The sequence below is a fragment of the Cupressus sempervirens genome, chromosome 4 (assembly GCF_028749045.1).
Source record: "Cupressus sempervirens isolate cs-2001-9-10 chromosome 4, ASM2874904v1, whole genome shotgun sequence".
NCBI lineage: Eukaryota > Viridiplantae > Streptophyta > Pinopsida > Cupressales > Cupressaceae > Cupressus > Cupressus sempervirens.
Window position 1 is genome coordinate 131,441,416 of NC_143121.1, and position 20,367 is coordinate 131,461,782.

The following is a 20,367-nucleotide window of genomic DNA, read 5'->3' on the forward strand; positions in this document are numbered from 1 at the left end:
ATTTTGGTGTTTGAAAAAATTATAACCTATTGGGGTTATTACAGTGGTATCAGAGCTATAAGTCCTGCTATCCTGTGGAGATCTTATAGGGAATTTGGAATAGCCAGATAGAGAGAAAAATGTTTGACAAAATGAATGTCAGTCCAGATCAGGGAAAGGAAAGATTCTTACAATTATTAGACACCTTAGTACAGGGACAGCGATCAGCAGAGCAAAGAGCACAGGAAATGAGTCAGAGATTTGAGCTTATGATGCAGATGATGGCTTGTCAAATGGGGTTGAATGCTAATGTGGGTGGAGGAAATAATCAGAATGGTAATAATCAGGATGGGGCACATAATGGAGGCGAACAAGTTGGGAACAATTTCGGTCATGCACCCCAACAAACTAGGACAGTGAGTTCATGGCCCATGATTCCCATATTTCCTCCTAGAGCTCCAGAGCAGCCCGTACCAGAGCCCCAGATCACTGATATACAGGACCAGCTAAGGAGAGATTGGGAAGCCGGAGCTCCAGATTTTATTGCTGCAATCACCTTTAGGGAGTATATAGATGTGCGGACAAAGCATATGCCACGTGGACATGACAAGAACCAGAGCTATGAGCTACAGAAGAAAGTAGAGAAACTTCAGTTACCATATTATGATGGCTCGAGGAAGTCTACCGAAAGAGCTTGGGTTCAAAAGCTTGACACATACTTTCAAATGAACCCTATGCCTGAGGAAGAAGCTATTAAGTATGCAGCAATTCGCCTGGATGGGTTAGCACACGAGTGGTGGCATCATGGTATGGTCACTATGGGTCATGCACAAATTACCTCATATGTGGAGTTTACCGAGAGACTGATTGAACGTTTTAATAGGCCTAAGGATCGTACCTTCCCTATGACAGGCAGAAACTTGTATGAGGAGTTTAACAGACATGCTGATTCAATACAGGGAGACATTAGCACATCTTCAGGTAATGGTTTATCTACATCATCTTCACAGGCAGAAGGGGTTTCAAATGTTGTGCAGGTTGAGCCAGTTGCATCAAAAGGTGATATCATAGGTACACCGAATTGCGTGATTGACACAAATAGTGCTTCCAATACAGTTGGGCTAGATGAAGTTACAGCAGTTGAGGATATTGTCATGTTTGAGGATAGTACAGTTGCTCAGAAAGTGAGCATTCAGGACTTTGCAGAAAATGAGTATCAAGCACAGTTGGATGCTTCTTCACATGAGATAGAGGTTAGTAGCTCTTCACTTGGTTTGGCAAGCCAGCTGAAGACAGGGGACAAGGATATTGTCGCGGCTTTATCTCATCATGATAGGATGCATGGATTGATTGAGAATCACATTTGGATGATTCAACTGCAGGAGAGACAGAAAAGAGTCACAACAGGTTCTTGTGACGACTTACAGCAGATCAAGGAAGGCATGGAGGCAATGAAGGTAAGTTACATACACCTACTTTTAGATCGCGATCATCTCCTTAATCTTGCAGAGATCTATTTAGATGCATTGAAGAAGAAGGAGGAGGAGGTTGACCGGCTTTCTCATGAGCTGGAGGATACTCGGAATTCCTTGGTGTGTATTCAGTTGGCTCTCCAGGATTCTGAGAGACATGTGGACGAGCTTTGTCTTGAGGTGAGCTCAGTTCGAGAGTTAGCGCATATAGGAGGGACTCAGTTTTTTTTTTACAGTCAGGTCAAATGTTGATGATTTCTCAAAGATGACAAAGTTTACAGGAGAGTCTCAAGATCTGAGTATTACAAATGATAGCTATTCTGAGGTTACTCCTTTGGACAGTGTACCAAGGATAGAGTATAGGAGTTCAACCAATCGGCACAATCATGTGTCTAGTCAACTGAGAGTTGGCAAGCGAGACATTGCTATTGCGTGCGAACATTTTGGTGTTGCTTGCCAGTTTTTAGCAATTTATGGATGGGGTTCTCCTAGTGATGAGCAAGGAGGCAGTTATCTTTCCTTGACAGAGATCCACTCTTTATGGGAGGCTATCCGAATTCTGAGACAGAATTATATGCAATTGGTAGCCGATAGAGATTATCTTATGGAGTGGGGCAGTCCAACATATGACGCATTATTGGTCAAGGAAGATGAGGTGAGTGAGCTTACTCAGCAGCTCGAGGCGACTTCTGAAATTCTTGAAAGTACACGGTTGGCTTTCGAGGAGTCACAATTTCATTTGGCTAAGGTGACCATGGAGTTAGAGCGACTACTGTCTTTACCAGATTCTGTGCAGTCACAAGCTGTGGTGTTTGGTGATTCGAGGATGTCTATGGTCGAGATTGTCAAAGACAGTGGAGATGGGAATGCATCCATCCTTGATACTAACATTGGCATATCGGGTTCGTTCCCACTAGAGTCAGGATCAGTTGAGTTGGGTGCTGTAGCAGATTGTTGTGGTATGCCTGACATGGCGGTGGCCTCTAGTACTAATGGCACGAAGACTAGAGATGTTGTATCAAAGATCATGTGTGATATTGGTGAGCCGACAGTTGGCATGGTTCCTGCTAGTAATACTACTCCCTTGGTGATGTCTTCGGAGGTAGTAGTCAATTCCAACATGGTTAATGATCGATTGCAGTCTGAGCCACTAACTAAGATTGGCGCATTCTATCGGCATTATACTGTGAGGTATGCTCATCAATTTACCTTTGATGACCATGTTGATGAGATGATGATACAGAGATGTACTTTGGTTCCTAGTGCTTGTCATCAATTATGGGACAGTTTGACGCCTTGGGATGAGAGTTGTGATGGGCATGACATGGCGATAGGTTCTGCGGTTGACAGCTTGATAATACATGACTTAGAGCAGGAGTTTGGGAGTGATGCTTCAGCGGTTGTTGTTATTGATTCTACGCCTTTGGCTATGACATCTCCTCACTTAACTGGTGATCAGTCACAGTGGGTTGTATCACTTGTTCATGGTGAGTTGTTGACTGAGGTTGGTTCTTTTTATTAGCATTATACTGTAGGGTATGTACATCAGTTAGCATTTGATCTTTGTGTTGAGGAGTTGATGGCAGGCAAATTTGGTTTGGGTTCCATTTCTTGCTGTTTATCTTGTGATGTCTTTTCACCATCAACGGTGCATGGGAGTTATGGCTATGAGACAGTAGCCGATGATCTGCAGAGTTGTGTTGACTGCAGGAATTGTGCAGTGTGTGGATTCTCCATACTTGGTGCAGTTTCATTCGAGAGCGTTCACCATTGTTGCAGAGTTGGATTATATATTCCATATAGGCCAGTGGGATGCATTGATGGTATTTACTGTGTTGGCAGCTTGATTTGTCCACTTTACTTGGGTTCTGATGTTCTAAGAGTTTGTGTCTCGTGGGTTTCTGACTGTGGCAGTTGTGATTTTGGAGTTTGGTTGAGCTGTAATTGTCAATTTGATTATGGATTCCTCTTGGTTAATTTTCAGAGGTTGTTGCAGGAGCCTATGTTGACTGACAGCAATATAGTTCATGACTACATTTGGGATCGGATTGATTAGGTTGTTGTTCGACCATTACTTGGGGACAAGCAATTTTGGGAAGGGTGGACTGTAATGTTCCCATTTTAGCATTCATAGCATGATGTTGTCGTTTGCCTATTTCCCCACGGTCCCGTAGGCTAACCAGGACATTAAAGGGACTTAGAGGCCATTTGGCCTAGATAATTTCAGTTGCAAGTCTTTCTGAGGGGTTTTGCGACAACTTTGGGCATACTTACTATTTATAGTAAGTCATCTTGGATATGGTCGAAACATCCAGTGGCAACGGTATGTCGATGGTAATTGTTTGAAATCGGCAAGAAGACTTGTTTATCATTGATAAGATTTGTTACGCATTGATAAAGCTATTTTATAAAATTAAATTTAAATATTTAACTTTATTAATGTATAGACTATAGTTTGTGGGAAATATTTAAATTAAAAGAGTTCCCTTTATTTTATAACACATTGGAGACATAAATTACATAAAAGAGAGTGATGTTTTATCCCACATTGAGAAAATGAAGGATGGAGCCCTTGTGAGAACACTATAAAAGAAATGGAAGAGCTTCTTTTAGGCATGCTTGGAAAATATCAAAGAAATTGGAATATTTTCTGGAGATTATGTCTCAATAGTTTGAAGAACGAAATCCCTTCAAGCTGGAAATCTTGATGCCATTGAAAGATATGATCTTAAGATTCAACATAGTAGCAATCCGAAAAAGCAGATACGAAAAAACAGTCTGAAAAAGCCTAACCGAAAAAGCAGGCCGAAAAAGCGGAACCGAAAAAGCAGTCCGAAAAAGCAGAACCGAAAAAGCAGGCCGAAAAAGCAGTTCGAAAAAAGCAAAGCAGAAGGGTCAGCATTGAAGGAAATTATTACAGCCATCTACAACCAGGTTCTTCTGTTAGTATTGCATTTTAGGGTGTTATAAGCTTTCAGCTGTAAGTGTGCATTATACCAGCATTATCATTTTGTAATCCATGTAAATGCCAAAGTCTTGACCATATTTCATGAGCATTGTATTTTTTCATTGCAATTAAGAAGATAACAATTACTGGTGTCATTTAAGCAATTTAATATCATTATTTATCAACTAGTTAGTTTGCATACCAATTGTTTGTCAAAATGCCAGTTGGCTGTAGGTGTTCATTTCTCATGCTTAGATCATATATATGCACTGAATATTGCCAAAATTAATTGCACACTCATGTTAGGTCATTGTGTAGTCCATTGTAGTCCTCTAGCACAAGATTCTCATTGATGCAAATTGAAGAAAAAGTCATTTGAAGCTAGCTAAAATACTATATCAGTCATACGTCCCTTGCATGTGAATTGTTTGATGAAAATCCTTGAGCTTTCATCAACATTTTTTGAGGGCAAATTTGAGGAGGGTTATTACAGTGGTATCAGCGCTTGCTTGCAAAGTGTTTGACAAAATGTCAAACAATTGAAGTATAAAGATTTTTGGTGTTTGAAGAAGTTATAACCTATTGGGGTTATTACAGACGGCCGACCGTACTCGATACGATCGGGGGACGACTAGACGTCCCCTTTCCATACCGAGGACGGCCTTTTGTCCCCCCCACGTCCCCAAGTTTCGAGGACGTCCCCTGCAAAAAAAGGGAATTTGGGGACGGCTGAGGGACGTCCCATACCCATCCCCCCATCCCCGAGACGTCCTCGTCCCCGAAACAAGAGGTTTTAGGCCGAGTACGCATCTCCGGGGAACATAGTGTTTAAATGACATGCTTTGTGCTTAGTTTCATATGAATGACATGTATATTTACAAATTTCAATGTATATACTATATTTTAAAATTTTCCTATCTATATAGCCGTCCCCGTCCCCCCCCCCCCCCGGTCCCCAAAATCGCCAAAAAAATTTGCCGTCTTGGAAACCCGTCCCGCCGTCCCCCGCCATCCCCGAAACTTGGAAAACATAGCTTACGACCCTTTGAAATAGTACAAACCTTCATAATTAATTTCTACCCTTTGAAGTCACTTAGTTATTTACTTTCCATTACTTATTCAAAAATGCTAATTTATCACAGAATCCTAATTCAATAAAGGATAAATTATATCTAGGAATGCACAATTGCTCACTTAAACACTTGATTTAGGTCCATGAAAGGTTGTTAACATAACCTTTCTTAAAATTATTGGGGAATCTCACTAAACCTTACCAATTACTTATTCACCACTTCTAATTTATTATAAAATCCCAATTCCATAAAGGATGAATTATATTTAGGAATGCACAATTGCCCACTTAAACCCTTGATTTAGGTACTACAAACAAGTTAGTTATCAATAAAAAAATTGTCAACAAAATTTTCTTGAACATTATAAGGGAATCTCACTTACACTCACCAATCACTTATTTATCACTTCTAATTTAACACAGAATCCCAATTTGATAAAGGATGAATTATATCTAGGAATGCACAATTGCCCGCTTAAACCCTTGATTTAGGTCCTATAGACAAGTTGATTATCCATGAATCAACATGACTAGGGCTATGTTTGAGGCTATACAGCATCATACCCAAAACTTTTTAATCAACAATAATAATAGGAATGATAAAATTAGAAATGATATATAAACTACTAAGCATAAAAATATGATGAATCAACATGATCAAGATTATGTAGCATTGTACATTAGGGTTAAGTTTGAGACTATGTAGCATCATACCCAACACTTTCAAATTAACAATGTCGACAAATTTTCTCGACATTATTCGAGAATCTCACTTACCCTTACCAATCACTTATTTACCACTTCTAATTTTTCACAGAATCCCAATTTGATAAAGGATGAATTATATCTAGGAATGCACCATTGCCCGCTTAAACCCTTGATTTAGGTCCTATAGACAAATTAGTTATCCATGAATCAACATGATCAAGGCTATGTTTGAGACTGTGTAGCATCGTACCCAGCACTTTTTAATTAACAGTAATAATAGGAATGATAAAATTAGAAATGATATACAAACTACTACGCATACTAATATGATGAATCAACATGATCAAGATTATGTAGCATCATACATCAGGGCTATGTTTGAGACTATGTAGCATCATACCCAACACTTTCTGATTAACAATAATGATAGGAATGATAAAATTAGAAATGATATATAAACTACTAACCATAATAATATGATGAATCAATATAATCAAGATTGTGCGGCATCATACATCAAGGCTATGTTTGAGACTATGTAGCATCATACCCAACACTTTTTGATTAACAGGAATGATAAAATTAGAAATGATATATAAACTACTAGTCATAATAATATGATGAATCAACATAATCAAGATTGTGAAGCATCATACACAACGCTTTGTAATTAACAAAAGCATCTTGTTTATTCTCAATTTCTCTACAATTATATCTTTCTTGTTCCATACCAATCACTTGATGACTTATGTGACATTCATAACATATTAGCCCACTTATATATCCCTCTAAGGGGCATGAAAAGTTGTGCCCCTTGATCAGTTATATCCTCTTGCCTTTTCATCAAGGTTATCAACTTAATAACTCAGCCCTTATTAAATCATTTACACCTTAATCCTTAGCACTGCATATTTTTGCTAATTGTAAGGTCATCCCTTAACTTGCAATAGGCAAATCATTGATACATGGAAAGTTTTACTTGACAAATCTTTGATCACATGAAGAGTTTGGACAACCTGCTGGTTATATGAAAGAGAATCGGATCTTATATGCTATTCCTTAATCATTTCTCCTATTTCCATTACAAATTTGTTTTCCAACTGTGAGGAGTGTCATGGTGGGGGCATGACAACAAGTTTTATTTCTTTAATCCTTCCTTGATTCACATGTTCCATTCTTTCCTCCTTCCATGTCCCATTTCAAATGAAGTTCTCTTCTCCCTTATATCTCACATTTGAGAGAGTCATAATTTTTTATTTCACGCATTTTGACTATTAATTAAGCTTACTTAATTTTCCCGTTATATCATATTTCAATTTTATTCATCTATATTTTAAATTTGAATTTTATTTTTACTCTTTTCTATTTTAAAATTATTACTACAATTTATGATTATGCCATATTTCAAAATCATGTCACGCAAAGCACTCCACAAAATTTCCAATGAAAAAATGTAAGTAGGTAGTGGCAACCAGGACTTTTTCTCTTCACTAGTTAGCCATCCAATAGCACCTCTAGGTTTTGTTACAAGTTTTAGTTTTAGAACCTCATAAAATCAGGTTTTTATTGTGTTTCCTGACCTTCTTGAAGATGTGTTTGCATGTTACCATGTCCCGATCAACAGAAACAAAAGCTATTTGATGGTTTTAAACACTGACTATATATTTAAACATTATTTTTACCAACGTCTAGTATCTCACTTTTGCACGATTACACCAGCACCACACTAACTCATTCCCTGTAATTGATTGCTCCTTGCTCATTATGGATATGATATGAAATATATTCAGAGTTGATTTTGATACTATTACAATAATAGATAAGTCGTCTATTATTAGTTAATGGTTATCTATTGTAAATATCTAATTAGTTTAGTTAGCTCTCACTTTTTTAGCTTTATCTATTAGAATAGAATATTTCCATTCTTTTTTATAGTTTCCTAAGGAAACATCACTTTATTCTTTTGTATAAATTGACCTCTTGGTCTCTGTTAATAACAAGCAAGTATTTTACCAATTACTTCCGTAATATGGTATCAGAGCTAATACTTGAAGTTTTTTCAAAAATTCTATAATTTCTTTTTTGAAAGTATTTGCTTCAAAATTTTGGAAATTTTTTCTGCGATTTCTCAAAAATCCGTCTAGGGTTTTCTATTTTTTGAAGAATTCGTGTGTTCACTATCATTTTTCAGCTACTGAAAATCACAAGATTTGGAAGTTGTTTTTTTGCAACTCAGAACCTCATCATATCTGAAAATTGCGAGCTAGGGTTTCAGTTTTGGCATCTTTTTTTTGTAGTCAAGGAACAGCATTTTTTAGGGTGAAATCACAATTTTTTATGCTAAAATCTCTTTGCTTATGCTGTCTCATGCAAAAACGCCCTTTTGATCAAAATCGTCTTTTTCAGATCTGCAAACAGCATTTTTCTGTTGCTTTGACCTTCAAATCCACCGAATGGTTTTTTGGCTCGAAACCCTAATTTTTGGGGTCAAAAAAAATTTTTTTTTACAGATTCTTGATGGGTTTTTCAAGAGCTCCACTGGGTTGTCATCTATTTTTTCTAGGTGCCTCATTTTTCATGCCTCAATTTTCAAGCCAGCGGATTCAAAAAACAACAACATATTCCTTTTGGGTTTTCCGAGCTTTCTTCTGGGTCACTCTTTGATTCTTCCGGGTCTTCCATATTTTTGCTTCGAACAACGTGCCTTCACAGATTTTCATTGAAAGACGTATCATGGCATCTCTGACAAATATTTTGCTCAAGCATAACTCCAATTCAATGGTCGCAATTATGGAACCTAGAAGCAACGCATCATCGCAATCTTTGAATATCAGAACACTGATCAACTTGTTCTAGGTGTTACGAAGCGTCTGACTTCTCCGGGTCCTGATCAAGATACATGGGATCTGAATAACCGAGAGGCAGTAATGCTTCTCAAGTTATCTATGGCTGATGATCAACTTTCTCAGATTCCATCCGGCAACACAGCTATCGAAATCTGGACACACCTCAAAGGTCTTCATGAAACTTCTGACAAGAGCAGAGCCTTCTTTCTGAAAAACACTCTGTTTTCTATTGTCATGGATGAGCGGACCACGCTCCAGGCACACCTGAATCGAATTCAGGAAATTCGCGATCAGCTACTTGCCATCGGTTGCAAGATGGAGGAAGAGGATATTGTGGTAATCACTCTTCGGAGTTTACCAAAATCCTATGAGCATTTTATCGAGACTCTCAACATCACATCTACTGGTGTTGATCTAAAGTTCACTGATCTCTGCACCCTGCTGCTTCAGCAAGATCGGTGGAAACAATAGTTTGGTAGCAACTCCAATTCCACCTCCACTGAGCAAGCCTTTGCTGCGAAATCCTTTCAAAAGGATAAGGGCAAGTTGCAGCAACCATCTCAGCAAAAGTCTTCTACTCCAACATCCAATGGTACCAAAAAGAAGAACATTCAATGCAACTACTGTCACAAGTTTGGTCACATGAAGGTTGAATGTTGAAAACGCTTAGCTGCCCAATCTACGCAATCTGGTTTACAACCCAAAGTGAACAGTGCAGAGCACACTGAGCAAGCAGAATTTGCCTTTTATGCCTTTATGGCTAAGAGACCTGCAAATCATGTGAAGTCATCTGTCTAGTACATTGATTCAAGTGCCTCTCAACATTTCACTCACCGCAGAGACTAGTTTACTGACTACCAGCCTTATTCAAATTCTGTTATTTTTGGTGGCAGAGAAGAGTGCATGGTTGACGGTAAAGGCAACATTCAGATTCAGTCTGTTGGGAGGAATCTCATATTCCTTGATGTGTACTACGTTCCAGGGATGGAACTAAATCTACTCTCAGTTAGTCAGTTGTTACGACATTCTCCACACTTGGCAGTCACCTTCAGTTCACATTAGTGCACCATCACTGATTCGGCGACTAAGTCTACTGTTGCAATTGGTCTTGAGGATCATGGTCTTTTCAGACTTACTGATTTTAGTGATTCTCCAAACTTAGCTATGGCTGCTTGGTGATCTTCCATAAGCACACTTTGGCATCAGCAATATGGGCACTTAAATGTGCATTATCTCTCACAACTTGCTCGGGATGAGCTTGTTCTTGGTTTGCCAGAGATTCAAACTCAACACCTTGGAGTTTGTGACGCATGTCAAGCTGGGAAGCAACATCGCACACCTTTCCCCAGTGGCGATTCTTGGCGAGCTTCTCAGGTACTTCAGCTTGTTCATGCTGATATCTGCGGCCCTATGGCCACTCCTTCTGTTTTTGGGTACAAGTATTTTCTATTGTTTGTAGATGATTTCAGTAAAAAAATGTGGGTGTATTTCCTTAAAAAAGAAATCCGATGCATTTACTATATTTCAGAAGTTTAAACCCTTAGTTGAAAAAGAGTCTGAGAAATCTATTATTACTCTTAGATCAGACAATGTGGGGGAATTTTGTTCTAATGTTCTCTCTAGCTTCTTGGATACACATGGCATCCAATGCCAGTTCACCACACCCCACATGCCACAATAGAACAGTGTAGTTGAACGTCGGAACAGGACAATCAACAAGATGGCTCGTTCCATGCTCGAACACAGACATGTTTCGAAGCAATTTTGGGCAGAAGCAATTAACACTGCAGTTTATCTGTTGAACCAGTCACCCACAGTGGCGGTCAAAGGTAAAACTCCGGAAGAAACCTGGTCAAGTCGCAAGCCCCGAATCAATCACCTAAAGGTTTTTGGCTCTCTTGCTTTTGTTTGGATCCCTGATACTTCACGCACCAAGTTGGATGCCAAGAGTCAAAAACTGATGCCTACTGGATATAGCAGTCTTCATAAAGCCTACCGCCTGATTGATGTTGAGACATCTCATCTTAAATACAGCCATGATGTAGTCTTTGATGAGCAGCGAGGACCATTCATGCCTATTTCTCCTATTCCTGGTCTAGCAGACCAGCCTATGTAGGCTCATGATTTGAGAGTTCAGTTTCCATTAGGTCCTCCACCTGATGGGAGGGCTTCAGTAGCTCCTACAACTCCAGTTATTCCAGTGATACCTGTACAGACTCCTCCGGCTTCTCCTGCAAGATCACCTCGTTTTGAAGATGCTTCACCTGAGTTTGATCCAGCTTCTTCTAATGCAGATCTTGCTGATCAAGCATCTCCTAGTACCTACTATTGGTCCTTCTCCTATCTGGCCTAAGTGGTGGGCTAAGACACTTGTTGATCTTCATGATGATGAGCTCGTAGATGGGAGAATTGCTCGAAAAAAGAGCATTACTACAAATTCTGTTAATTTTGCTCTTATGGCCAACATACACAGTGTGTTTGAACCTCAAACATATTCTGAGGCTAAAGGAATTCCAGAGTGGGAACAGGCAATGACATCTGAACACCAGAGCCTGCTGAAGAACAACACTTGGGTCCTTTTTGATCTTCCACCAGAGAAGAAACCCATTGGCTGCAAATGGGTCTACAAAATCAAATACAAATCAAATGGTACTTTGGATAAGTACAAAGCTCGTTTAGTGGCAAAGGGCTTTTCTCAACGTCAGGGCATTAATTATAAGACCTTTGCTCCTATTGCAAAGATGAGCACCATCAAATTAGTCCTAGCCATGGCAGCACAGTTTGGCTGGAAGGTCCACCAGATGGATGTAAAGAGTGCTTTTCTGAATGGTGATCTCCATGAAGAGGTCTACATGACACAGCCTCCTGGTTTCAAGGTTGCTGGTAAAGACCATTAGGTTCTCAAATTAGTAAAAGCTCTCTATGGTTTGAAGCAGGCCCCTCGGGCATGGTACATCAAGATTGATAAGTACCTCAATGATCAAGGCTTCAAGAGGAGTTCTTTAGACTCAAATATGTACATTAAGACTACTAACAGTGACATCATCCTTCTGGTTATCTATGTGGATGATCTGATCAACACTGGCAGTTCGGCATCTTTGATTCAGGGAATCAAACAAAACTTATGCCAGTCGTTTGATATGACTAACCTTGGGCTCATGCATTATTGCCTAGGTGTTGAAGTTTGGCAACAATCTTCTAGTATATTCATCTCTCAGTCCAAATATGCCAGGGCCCTATTAGACAAATTCCGAATGCAGGATTGCAAACCTGCATCTACACCTATGGAAAAAGGTCTCAAGTTATCAGCAAAGTCTGATTTTTCTTACATTGATGATACTACCTACAAGCAACTAGTTGGTAGCCTCATCTACCTCTCTACTACTAGGCCTGATATTAGCTTCGCAATCAGCTATATTTCACACTTTATGACAGCTCCTAAGGCTGATCATTGGATGGCAGCAAGGCGTGTGCTTCGTTATGTAAAGGGCACTTTAGATTATGGTTTTTTGTACTCTCGAAGTTCTAATCCTAAACTCAGTGGGTTCACAGATTCAGAATGGGCAAGCTTTGTTGAGATAAAAAATCAACATCTGGATATGTGTTCAGTTTGGGATCCAGTGCAGTCACATGGACCAGCAACAAGTAACAAGCAATTTCTCTCTCTTCTACAGAGGCTAAATACAGAGGGACTGTTAAGGCAGGATGTGAAGCTGTTTGGCTTCGTCGAATGCTTGGGGATATGCAAATGTCACCAACAGGACCGACTACTCTGTTTGTTGATAATGAAGGCGTTATCAAATTAGCACAGAATATCTAATTAACTTTAGTTAGCTTTCACTTTTTTCGCTTTATCTGTTAGAATAGAATATTTCTATTCTTTTTGATAGTTTCCTAAGGAAACATCGCTTTATTATTTTGTATAAATTGACCTCTTGGTCTCTGTTAATAACAAGCAAGTATTTTTACCAATTACTTCCGTAATAGATACTGTGTTAGACTTAGTCAAGGGGCTCACCGAATTTACAGCTTCAGTTTCAAAATTCAGCAAACCTTTTAAAAATGAAAAAAAAAAAATCTAAATTTGTTATAATATTCGTACAGAGCTGTTTTTGGATTTCTGGGCAAAAAGACCTATAAAACAATGCCCTTAGTCTGCTGAAAACGCATAGGGCAAAAAAAATTGTCAAAACATCCTGAATATCGTGCTGCCATTGAATGGTCATGTCTGATGCTCGTATCTGAAGCTGCATTCAGCTCCAGCCTCCTGCCGTTCACCTCGCTTAGCTCTGTCTGTCTGCATCTGCTTTACGAAGTACACTTTCAGCTGACGGTCTCTCCAGCAACAACCATTTCCAGCCAACAACATTTTTTATTTATTTGCTTATGTTTGAAACTCTAATAAGATTATAATAATAAATGGTGTTTTTATTATTAGGTTTTAGTGTCATGTAAGATTATGAAAATAAAAGCTATTTTTATTAATTTTTTATGAACAGTAAAATATTTGCATCAATATGTATTTGACATTTGTTGTAGGAAAATATTTGTATGTGTATATTTAATGTATATTTATTTATTTATTATCAGTAAAATATTAAGATTTAGTATGTTATTAATTTATTAATTATTACAGTACTTTTTTATTATATTTAATTCTGTAATATTCACAGTTTCATTTTATTAGTAAAGATTAAATAGAATGATTATTATTCTTTTATTATAATTCTGTTTATTAGCAAAAAAAAGTTTTTAATCTCCACGAAGTTACAAACCCTCCCATAGCTAGGAGTCATGATCAAATATATATTGGAAAATAATTGTCAAACTTCATAGTTGTCAAACTCGAACCTTGTGACGTAGGTGTTAGATACAGCAAATCCTCTGAAAGAACATTTATTGCTCTTATAGTACATACATAGTATAAACTCTTAGTTTTATCTGGTACATAAAACTTTTGCGTGTCTAGAATCCAAGTACAAGAAAATCGGGTTGATTACCAACGTCAACTAGAATTTGGTCTAAAATAACTTCACTTTCAATTAGATAGATTTATTGTTAAGTTAGTGTAAGCCATTCTCTTTCAAAAAATTGGCATTCCCTCAGATTTCACAACTGGAAACAAATTTCAATAGCAAAATACTCATTAAAACATCAGCACATTATCCATGAGAAAGTATTTAAGCACTGACCTGACTTCTGTGCTTCAACAGGTACTATTGTCTTTGCCTTTTTATCTGCAGTAGATTGGGATTTTGTGGCTGATTCGGACAAAGGCCTCTTCTTGCTAGCAGTCTCAACCTTTCATCAAAAAGGTCTTAAATGAGCTATAAGCTAGAATACAAAACTGGAACAATATATGCCCAAATGGACACCCTTCCAGTTCATCATCATACCATGGGTGTCTTTTGATTCTCATCCTCGTCACTTTTGTCTTCCGAATCACTGTCATCTGAATCTTCCTGCATAACAATCAGATATTGGCTCACTGCTGAGAACCATGTGGGGTCCAGAAAGTGAAATCTCCGCAAGATATTGATAATAAAATAGTATGAGATGAGGAACAGCATTCATTTTTGCATTGCTACAATCTTCCATCAATTTTAAATTAAAATGAACTAACACAAAACAGAGCATCAGATGAATGACAACTAAAAAATTGTGTGTACAGTATATTCAAACCAGAAAATAATGAGTAGCTAAAAGTCACCAAAACAAATACAAAGATGGCATTAGTACCCAAATCTAGAGTTAAAATGTTCATGGTGCCATATAGAATAAGCATAGGTAAACAGGCATAGCAGTAACCTCATTCTCATTGTCATCATCATCACTAGATTCTTCATCTTCCCCTGGTCTTTGGTCAGAAACCAGTTTTGCATCCTCTGACTTGATCTTTGGAGCTGCCTTTCCAGTTGCTACAGGTTCAGAATTAGATTTAACTGGCTTAGCTTCTTTTTGACCTAGCAAGGTCAACCATTCAACAAAGTTTTACTAATAAATGGCCACTATCCTATTATATTCATTGACTGCTCTGATTTTTATAATGAAAGAAATCTATCAATAATAGGCTATAACTATAGAAGCAAAAGATTTGATTATAAATATTATGTAGTTGCTTCACTTTTATTTGTTGGTATAAAAACATGTTATAAATCCTCCCAATATGTCAATAAATCAAAAAAAGGTCTGCTAGCAAAGGAAACTATCAACATTTTAGAAGCAACAATTTAGCCATCCCATGAGACACATTTTTTTAAAATTTACCATTTTCCTTAACACGTCTAATAAAGGCTTTTGCTTGTCTTTCATCTTCTGAATCAGAGTCTGTTGGCATAATCGAAAAGCATGTATTACACGAAACTGAGTAAAAGTAAATATTGTTAAATTAAATAACAACTAGATATAGCAAACTGCAGTTGTATTCTCACCTGAATCATCTCCTCCCATTTCCATTCCAGTGAAAAAAAAAAAGTTAAGAAAACACTTTGCTTGCAACATAAATTCAACAAGCATGAATATTTTACTACATTAAAACCTAGTGCATAAAACCCTTAATCACACATTTCCGAAAAGGATATTCGTCTTTATCTTCTGGAACTGAAGTATAACCGCTGAAGAATACACTCCCTGCTGCACAACTGTGTGAAAGTCCAAACTCTCCATCAAATACTAAATCTAATGAAAGTTGGTCACATTTCCCAAATGCCAGTGTTCCAATCACAAGCTTCTTGCCATTCACATGGACGTAGAGGGGAACCCTCTCATTTCCTTTTGGATTTTCAACCTCGCCCAAGGCTGCCTATTAAATTTTATTATCATCAATAAAATTGTGAAATAGCAGTGTATGAGGCAGCAAACCATAGCTTAAAAAAAAAAAAAGCCTATTAACAGAGATTGACACCAAAATACCTGTGATAAATGCACATACTTATTTCCAAGATCACTATTCAAAACCTCCCCAGGTTTTACCTCCACTCCTGATACACAAAAATAAGTATGAATTAACACAGCACTGATAAGAATGTTTTAAAAGGAAACAATGTAAACCATGATAAGAATGCAGCTGCTTCAGAACCACAAGGCACAACAGCCAAATTGAATTTGTACTAGGCGAGAAAAAACTCCATGCCATGTCATCAAAAACAGGAAGCCACAAGAGAAGTATAAGCATGCAGAGCAACAAGCTACAAATGTTGCACATAAGAAATGTGTGTATTCAATATTCAAATACATAATATTGTTACAGCTGCATTACAGACACAAAAGTCCGATACAAGTATTTGAACACAAAAATAATTATTCAGATTTTATCCATGTACATAATAAATGAACTAATTTCAAATTTGTGATGTGGAGTATGCTTATGCAATGTTGGATATTTTATTTCAACATCAGATATAAAATATCTATATTATTTATATATAGATGAAGTTAAACTGAAGATTAAAACTTCCCAATCTACTAACAGATATTTTTCATACTCAAGCAGCCCATGTCTCACTAACTTTCATGTAGACTTACACTTCCACTCACGCTGTTGCAAAAGCACTTGAATTACAACTTCCCAAGCTGATAAAATATATACAAATCTTGATAAACCCAAAGGAGTAAGTAAAATGACACAGCTGCAAGCAACATGGAACTGAAAAACTATATGGATATTATGATAACCCCGGAGGAATTAAAAAAGGGACATTGCTGCAAGCAAGATGGCAACAATCCCAAGGCATGCCACTTTTTAATAACAATACTTGAACCCTGTTAAAAACTCCAGGATCTCCCAAATCAGTCATCCATACTTTGCATGGTTCCCCTACTGTATTTCTGATAAAAGAATCTAAAACGTATCCCATAAACATACAAGCCAACTAAAAATCTAACAAAACAAGCAAGATGATTTTCTATCTACAATGTTACTTCATTGCAACTATATTTCTAATTAACATCCATATAGTTCATATCTATTTAGAAACCTTTTATCAAGCACATCTTTGTAGTATTTCAAAAACATCTTTAATACACATTTAGCTATTGTCATCAATGTCTCAAGGGACACATTCCCAGGGCCTTGTCATCCACTTTGAACATCTAATTAGTCTAGGGCATAAGGGCAGAATCAGAAACGAGGCGAAGGGATGTCATCTAGGCGACGTCCCCTTATTTTGCTATTAATTCAGGGGATATCAGAGCATTCCCTAATCCAGTCTTTTTTATCAGAACTGAGAAAAATCACTCATATGACAAATTTCAATTTAAACAAAAAGTGTTTACAACATCATCTCCTTAGCATCCATTTTGATACACAAGCAAAAATTTAGACAGCACAGCATCTCTGGCAAGATAATAGGAATTAAACATGCATTCCTCAATGAGATCTGGGAGCCAGATGAACTTAAAGAAAGCATTTGATCACATCTCATTGGTCGTGATCAAAGGTTTGTGCAAATGCCAGCCTAAGAGTCTTGTTCTATATAGAACTTCAGTGAATTTAAACTACTTAAGTGTGAGATGCCACCCACGAGAAGAAATTCTTGCCCCATGCTTTCTGTAGGAAATACATTGTGAACCATTCAAATTAACTCTTCTTAGGTTGTTAAAGTTCATTTTATTTAATATCAGTTTAATTACTTTCACCCATCACCCCCAGTCTGAGAAATTTATGCCATCCCCAATGCTCATACAAACACAGCCTTTAGTCTTACAATGATAGAGGGAACAGAGATCAAATCAAATTTGATAAACTAGATGTTTTCTCTATTAGCTTCTGAAGCTGAATAATCATTAAGAGTCAGCTTCGGAAGAAAAAATAAAGGTCAAGCTGGCCGGCAAATTCTTTGAACTCTGGTCTTCTGGTATAGCGGGTAAGAATTAATGTGGCCTAAAAAAACCCATTAATAGATGTTACTGTAGCAAAAATGTAGACTGGACAGAATCTCTGGTAAGATAAAAGAAATTAAACAAGCATTCCTCAATGAGATCTGGGAACCAGAAGAACTTAAAGAAAGCATATGATCACATCTCATTGGTTGTGATCAAAGGTTTGTGCAAATGCCGAAGTAGAAGTCTTGTTCTAGATAGAGCTCCAGTCAATTTAAACTACTTTAGTGTGGGATGCCACCCACGAGAAGAAATTTTTGTCCCATGCCATCTGTAGGAAATACATTGTGAATCATTCAACTTAATTCTTCTTAGGTTGTTAAAGTTTTTTGGAATTTTTTAATCTATTTTATCAAATATCATTTTATTTAATATCAGTTAAATGACTTCAACCCATCAGTCCCAGTCTGAGAAATTTATGCCATCCCCGATGCTCACACAAACACAGATTTTAGTGATCTTACAATAACAGAGGAAAACAGAGATCAAAATCCAATTTCATAAACTGGACCTTTTCTCTATTAGCTATTGAAGCTGAATAATCACTAAGAATCAGCTCCAGAAGGAAAAATAAAGATCATGCGAGCTGGCAAATTCTTTGCACTCTGGTCTACTGGTATAGCAAGTAAGAATTAATGTGAACTTAAAAACCCATTAAAAGATGCTACTGTGCCAACCTGCACGTCATATGGCAAGAAAGGAGGATGCTATAACACTAATGAACCCTCGCACCCTATAGTTCGCTTCCAAATTGCCATTGCAATTAGGCATGGGTAGGACGCCAACCACCTCTCATTTCACAGCTTCTACCGATTCGGCTTAATTAACAAGACACTGAGCCAAGTTTAACACACGATGACCTTGCTCTCGTACTCGTCTCGGGGCTCGGTGATCAAGCAGCAGGTGCCAATATAAAAACATAAGGCCCGAAGTGAAACCTCCGGTCCACATACTACTCCAAACTCACGCAACTGCACTCAATCTAGTGTCAAGCAAAGGCCTTAACTAAAGACTTTAAAATATTACTCGTGAATCAAACCTTCTCAAGCTACTTACAGCCAGTCCTAGCATTCCAAAAAGGTTTGCATGGCAGATCAAATGCATCAATAATTGCAACCAAGCACAATGTGATGCACGCTTACAAGCTGTCGTACAACAGTAAAGACTTGGAATCTTTGGGTTTCGCTAAACCAAATGGGACACACTGATTAATATCTAGTAATCGATCTACACTCTCCCAATAAAATAAAGCGAAAGACTAGTGAAAAGCTAAAACTGGGCGAGACTTTTGCCATGTACTTTACCAAAGTACCTTATTAAGCCATTTGCTCCGACAGTTAATTACACAGTTCAAACTCGAGCTGAAAACCAAAATTTTGAAACCCTGAATAAAGTTCCTAGGCATATGAAAAGCTTCCGTTATTTTAAGTAAAACTCTCATAGGTTTTTTAGGGTATCCAAACTCCGCAGCTCTGCGAGTTGCTAGAAACTCGAAGATGTCGGTGCTGGAGCTAGCATGAAGCTTACATTTTACTGAACCGGCGACGACAGACAAAAATTAGAAATACAGTGAAGTTTTCATTGATAGAAAAACAAAGAAAGCAACGCTTACCCCAAAACTCCATTTCGTTCTTCTTTAGTCCAAGTAAAGAAGACAGAAGACACCCAAAATCCTCTGATCAAACCTTGCTGGAGTAATTTAGAGGCTTGTCCTTACGAGGCTAGGGTTTTGGGTTTTATTCTTGTATTATCCCTGTTTACTGATCTTTTATTTAGGGTTGCGCTGGTGCATTAGTACCGCAATTACAATCGATATCAGCTGCTCGTACGGGGAATTTTTACACTTACTATTACTAGCTTTAGGCGGCAGGTGGGATGATTTGTTCGAGAGAGAATTTTTGATCAATCGAAAGTGCACCTAAACAAGAGCTCTTAGAGAGCTTGAGTCCCTGCCTTTTGGGCTAGAAGGCATGAACATTGGACTCTTTTGAGATCATTGACTAGAATTAGCTTGACAAGATAGTCACTCTACATTAAAGGTTGTAAGTAACAAAATTGAGCAAGTCATGGGCCTAAAACTTGGATATGTAAGAGGTCTTTATCTTAAAATAGATTGCGGTGCATTTTTGTCATTATGTCATTTTATGATCAAACTAACTTACATAAAATCATAGAAATGACTAAATTTTTAAGTTTAAATATAGAGTGTAATAGATATAGAGTGTAATTCAATTATAAAAACATTTTATTAATAATTAGAATTTGAAAACATAATTTATTTTTTTAAATAAATAAACAAAAGTAAAAGATTTTTTTTTTTTTTTTTCATAAAATAAAAATTAAACTAAAAAGTATTTTTAGTCAAAAGAGTAATGAAAATTTATCAAGAAAAAAATGTCCATCCCCAAACTTTATTTAATAATAATAATATATTTATATATATTTCAAAGTAAATTATGCTCA

At 37.4% G+C, this 20,367-nt stretch overlaps 1 protein-coding gene across 2 annotated transcripts in view; it reads right to left on the reverse strand.

The window, feature by feature from the left end:
* Positions 1 to 19,669, reverse strand: part of LOC149560301 (histone deacetylase HDT2-like) — a 36,262-nt gene extending 16,593 nt beyond the window's left edge. The window contains exons 1-8 of one of the 2 annotated variants that reach the window (XM_089824588.1): positions 19,517 to 19,669; positions 15,937 to 16,004; positions 15,606 to 15,826; positions 15,456 to 15,484; positions 15,292 to 15,351; positions 14,833 to 14,942; positions 14,421 to 14,486; positions 14,217 to 14,325 (exon numbers count right to left, since the gene is read on the reverse strand). In XM_089824588.1, coding sequence (XP_089680714.1) covers positions 14,217 to 14,325; positions 14,421 to 14,486; positions 14,833 to 14,942; positions 15,292 to 15,351; positions 15,456 to 15,484; positions 15,606 to 15,826; positions 15,937 to 16,004; positions 19,517 to 19,529 — 676 coding nt within the window. In that variant the 5' untranslated portion in view covers positions 19,530 to 19,669. Of the gene's footprint in view, positions 1 to 14,216; positions 14,326 to 14,420; positions 14,487 to 14,832; positions 14,988 to 15,291; positions 15,352 to 15,455; positions 15,485 to 15,605; positions 15,827 to 15,936; positions 16,005 to 19,516 lie in introns of both variants that reach the window. The other variant, XM_089824587.1, reaches the window with a different exon arrangement.
* Positions 19,670 to 20,367: the final 698 nt, after the last annotated feature.